At 42.4% G+C, this 4581-nt stretch overlaps 1 protein-coding gene across 1 annotated transcript; it reads right to left on the bottom strand.

The window, feature by feature from the left end:
- Nucleotides 1-2718: 2718 nt before the first annotated feature.
- On the bottom strand, nucleotides 2719-4350 carry LOC102735066 (olfactory receptor 51E1). Its single transcript, XM_031026927.2, has one exon. The coding sequence runs from the start codon at nucleotides 4348-4350 to the stop codon at nucleotides 3397-3399; it is 954 nt and encodes a 317-aa protein (XP_030882787.2). The 3' UTR covers nucleotides 2719-3396.
- Nucleotides 4351-4581: the final 231 nt, after the last annotated feature.

The raw sequence follows: 4581 nt of genomic DNA, 5'->3' as shown, positions 1-4581 counted from the left end.
CACTATGTGGAAAAATTAGAGATAGTACACTGAAAAAATAAGATGGGAACAGGTATAAAAGTGAAAAAGAATGGCCTATTGTCATTCTAAGAAGTAATGCTATATGGCAGGCAATAAAAGACCCTCAGCAGATTTTAAGTAGGGGAGCAAGATAATCGGAATTGTGTTTGAAAAAACTTCTGCAAACTACATGGGATTTAGGACTAGTGCAAAAGATGTTCAAGGCAAGGAGACAAATGTGGAGGTATAGCAATCCTCCAAGCAGGAGGTGAGTAGCTGGACTAGAGCACTAGTAGTCAGAATGGAGAACACAAGGCATGTTTATGAAACATTTCTAAATAAACATAAAAAATGAGTAACTTATAGACTGAGATTTAATATTATTCAGACTACTCCAGGACCCAACAAAGATCCAAGTGGCTTAGATGGTAGGGACAGAGACAGCAATGTCCAAACAAAGGAAATGGGGAAGGTAAAAGGATACCCATGTGAAAGGCACATGATGAAGGTCTTTGTCCAGAACATACCCTAACTTCCAGCCAAATCTCCTAAAAGAGGCAGCCTCTCATTCCTCTCCTTCTAGTCCTTAACTTCAGGCCCTTCCAGGTGACCCAGACAGTATTCATGAAATAAGTGACCAGAAATCTGATCTAGAAGTCAAAGAGTCCTGCTATAGTTTGTCTCTATATCTGGCATTTAGTATTTATTAAGAAATTACATAAGGAAGGTGGTTGTAGGGGTGGTGGTGGTGGTGGTGTGTGTGTGTTTATACTCATAAAATGGTTAAGTCACTTAAGATCAAATCCATGAAACTTATCCTGAGCATATTAACTACCACAGACTTGGAATCCCTTCTAAAATCTAGGATAATCGCTGCATCTTTAGAAAAAATTTTAAAATGGGTCTGATTCATCTGTTTATTATCCATGTCTCTAATAGGCTTTCAAATATATTTTTTCAAATATAAAACAGATACACACATTCATCATATGCCCATACAAAAGCATGCATACAAACACTTATAAAAAAAATCTGGAGAGGGGCTCCTCAGTGGCTCAGTTGGTTAAGCATCCAACTCTTGATTTCAGCTCAGGTCTTGATCTCGGGGTTGTGGGTTCAGGTCCCCCACTGGGCTCCACACTGGGCATGGAGCCTACTTAAAAAAAAAATCTGGACAAATAAACACCAAAATGTTAACAACTATGTACTGTATGGGACTAACATAATAAAAAAAAAAGTTTGTCTTTTAATGTGACAAGTTTACTGGAATTTATTATATTTTTCTTTTATATTTTGAGAGTATACAAGGTTGTTTACAGTGATCATATACTGCTTTCCCACTAAGAACCAACATCTGTCTCTTCTCTTTCTCTCTCTCTCATTCTCTTTCTCTCAATCCCTATGTCAGGGTACTACTGGGTAAGAGGCTGTTCCTCCATCCAAAATGACCAAAGCCTGCACTGACTCTAGTTTATGTTCCTAGTTCTGTTGGCCACCACTCACCTGAACATATCAGATTCCACACTGCTCACAATTCTCATCCTCTGGATTCCAATCCAAGAAATCCGATGTGCTCTCTCCATACCCTCTCTACCAAGCAGTCTGCTAGCTATAGCCAGAAAATTCTGGCTGGCACTGTGCCATGCTTTCTACTACACTATCTGCTTCTCACACTCACGTACCTCTCTTTGAGTCTAATTGCCCCCCCCCATGGGTGGTGGTCTCATTTCTGCCCTGTCTATTCCCACTGCACTCCTGTAGAGCCCACACCCTCTCCTTCCCATTCTTCTTCCTTCTAGAAGTGTTGTGTCTACCTTGTGAGGCTCTTAGGTAGACCTCTGGGACCATATTCATGCTAAGTACAGCTAGGAGGGGTGTAGTCTTTATTGGCCTCTCCCACGGTCTTATTTTACAAGCACTAATGCTATGGGCTTCCCCTGCAGGGCCATTCAGAGCCTAGGGGATATGTGGTGTCCACCTATATGAGCTACTCAGTTTCTTTGAAGCCATGCTTGCTTTAACCTTGCTTTCTGGCTAGCCACATGGGCCACTGGCCTTGCTCAGCTCTTGATTCCTGCTCTGTGAGAGACCCGCCATTTCTGACATGAGCTTCTAGGTGTTCTCAGCTGCATTTCTCCATAAAGTGTCTCTCCAGGTATCCAGTGAGTGCCTCCACTGCTAACCAACACACTTCTGCTGCTACTACCCAAGTATGGTGGCAAATGAACCCAGAACTATTGGGATTAAAGCCATCAGCAACATTAACAGGAAATTCCTATATGCAATACTAAGTGAGTGAGGAGGAAATTAAATACCTCCCCTAAAAAATGCAAGACTCTGGAAATGTATAACTAACTCACGGGTTTCTCTAGCAGACCCTCCCCACAATATGGGATTGGCATCAAAAGACAATTTTTTTTTAAAGATTTTATTTATTTATTTGAGACAGAGAGAATGAGAGAGACAGAGAGCACATGAGAGGGGGGGAGGGTCAGAGGGAGAAGCAGACTCCCCGCCGAGCAGGGAGCCCGATGCGGGACTCGATCCTGGGACTCCAGGATCATGACCTGAGCCGAAGGCAGTTGCTCAACCAACTGAGCCACCCAGGTGCCCCCAAAAGACAATTTTTTGTGACCTCATATAATTCACTGATCCCCATTAACATCAATTTCCCCATTGGAATAATAGTGATACTAATCATATTCCTGCCCAGATCAAAAGGTTGATAAGAAAATTAAGGAAAAGTGTCCATGAGCTGTGAAAACTCTCAAAACAGAATATGTTCTCTCTCATTCATGTAGGTAACTATAGTCTTTTCAAGGTTCTACTTCTAATCCTCCTCTTAAGGGCTGGTGCCCAGAAGAACAGAAATGATTTATTCTCTGTGGAGATTATTTTGAAGAAGGAAATCCAGGTATATCTCTTTTCCTGGGATCCAAAACAGTTGGGGATTCTGAAGAGGAAATCACAGTTTTAAGCCAGATTATCTGATTGTACTGCACTCTTGTGTTTATTTTACTTTGCCATGCTTAACCCTTTCATCAAGATCCCTTAGATGTGCCACTCTCATCTCAGAATGCTATGGACTATCAGTGCAAGCAATTAGAGATTTGGACTACATGGTTAAATGGGAAGGAATAACCCTCCAGCCACAACAACTTCATGGTTCTAATAATTATACAGAGAGAATTATAAAGGGAAAATATTTTAAAATGGGGATCGGTAGTATATGGGTCTACCCCTATCCTATAGAGATTCTCCAACCAGTTTCATGTTTAAAGAATCAGTTGTGTTTCTACTAGTGAAGATTTTTTTTCCCTAATACTGTCTTCCAAAATGTTGACATTAAAATCTGAATTGAAAAACTTTGAGTAAAAGGGAAGTTTTCACTGACATCTAGGGATCTGAAGTATGGGTAGTCACATGGAAAAGACGAAGTATTCGCTGCCGGATCTCCTTTGTCTTGACTCCGTAAACAATAGGGTTGAGCACAGGAGGAACAAGCAGGTAGATGTTGGCCATGATGATGGGTAAGAGGGAGTCATGCCGCTTGCCAAAACGGTGCACCATAGATAATCCAATGAAAGGTACATAAAATATGAAAACAGCACATACATGAGAGACCCAAGTACCAAATGTCTTTGCTTGGGCTTCATGTGTCAAGCCCAACACAGTCTTGAGGATAAGCAGATATGACAAGGAGATGAGAAGTGAGTCCAGGCCAATGGCAGAAATGATGACAATGAGGCCATAGATGATATTGACACGGATGTCAGCACAAGCCAGCTTCATGACATCTTGGTGTAGGCAGTAGGAATGGGAAAGAATGTTGGAGTGGCAGAAAGGCAGCCATTTGATGAAGATAGGCAGGGGTGCCATAAGTGCAGTACCCCATACCACAGCAGCCAGGCCAATCTTGGTAACACGAGGCAACATTAGCACAGTGGCATGGCGTAATGGGTGGCAAATGGCCACATAGCGGTCAAAGGCCATGGCCAGCAGTACCGTGGACTCCATGTCAGATAAGGAGTGGATGGCAAACATCTGCAGCAGACAAGCATCAAATTGGATGATAGTGGAATTGAACCAGAAGATGGCCATCATTTTGGGCACAGATGAAGTGGAGATAAGGATGTCAAGGCCAGAAAGCATGCAAAGAAAAATATACATGGGTTCATGTAGGCTGTGCTCAGTCGGCACAATGTAGATGATTGTCAGGTTACCTAGCACAGCAATAAGGCACAGGGAGCACAATGGGAAGGCCAACCAGAACTGAACTTCTTCCAAGCCTGGAAGGCCTATTAAAATAAAATATGTGGCACTGGATTCATTGCTATCGGGGTCCACCATAGTGAAGATGCTGAGCCTCAACCAGTGCCACGCAGGTTGAGGCTGGAATACAAAAACAAGCCATTGTCAGATCCTCCAGGATCCCAATACCATGCTTTTTTCCCTCCACCCTGATGTCCTATTCTCTGACCCAAACTCTAACTTCATTGCCTATCCAAACTCTGATTCTATTCTAAACTCAACCTAACCACCATTTGTAACTCAAGGCCCAGTTCTAATTATTAATCCCAC

This window comes from Leptonychotes weddellii, unplaced genomic scaffold (genome assembly GCF_054177405.1).
Source record: "Leptonychotes weddellii isolate Sample4059 unplaced genomic scaffold, ASM5417740v2 HiC_scaffold_3360, whole genome shotgun sequence".
Classification (NCBI taxonomy): domain Eukaryota; kingdom Metazoa; phylum Chordata; class Mammalia; order Carnivora; family Phocidae; genus Leptonychotes; species Leptonychotes weddellii.
This window is presented reverse-complemented; position numbering and strand designations above follow the sequence as displayed.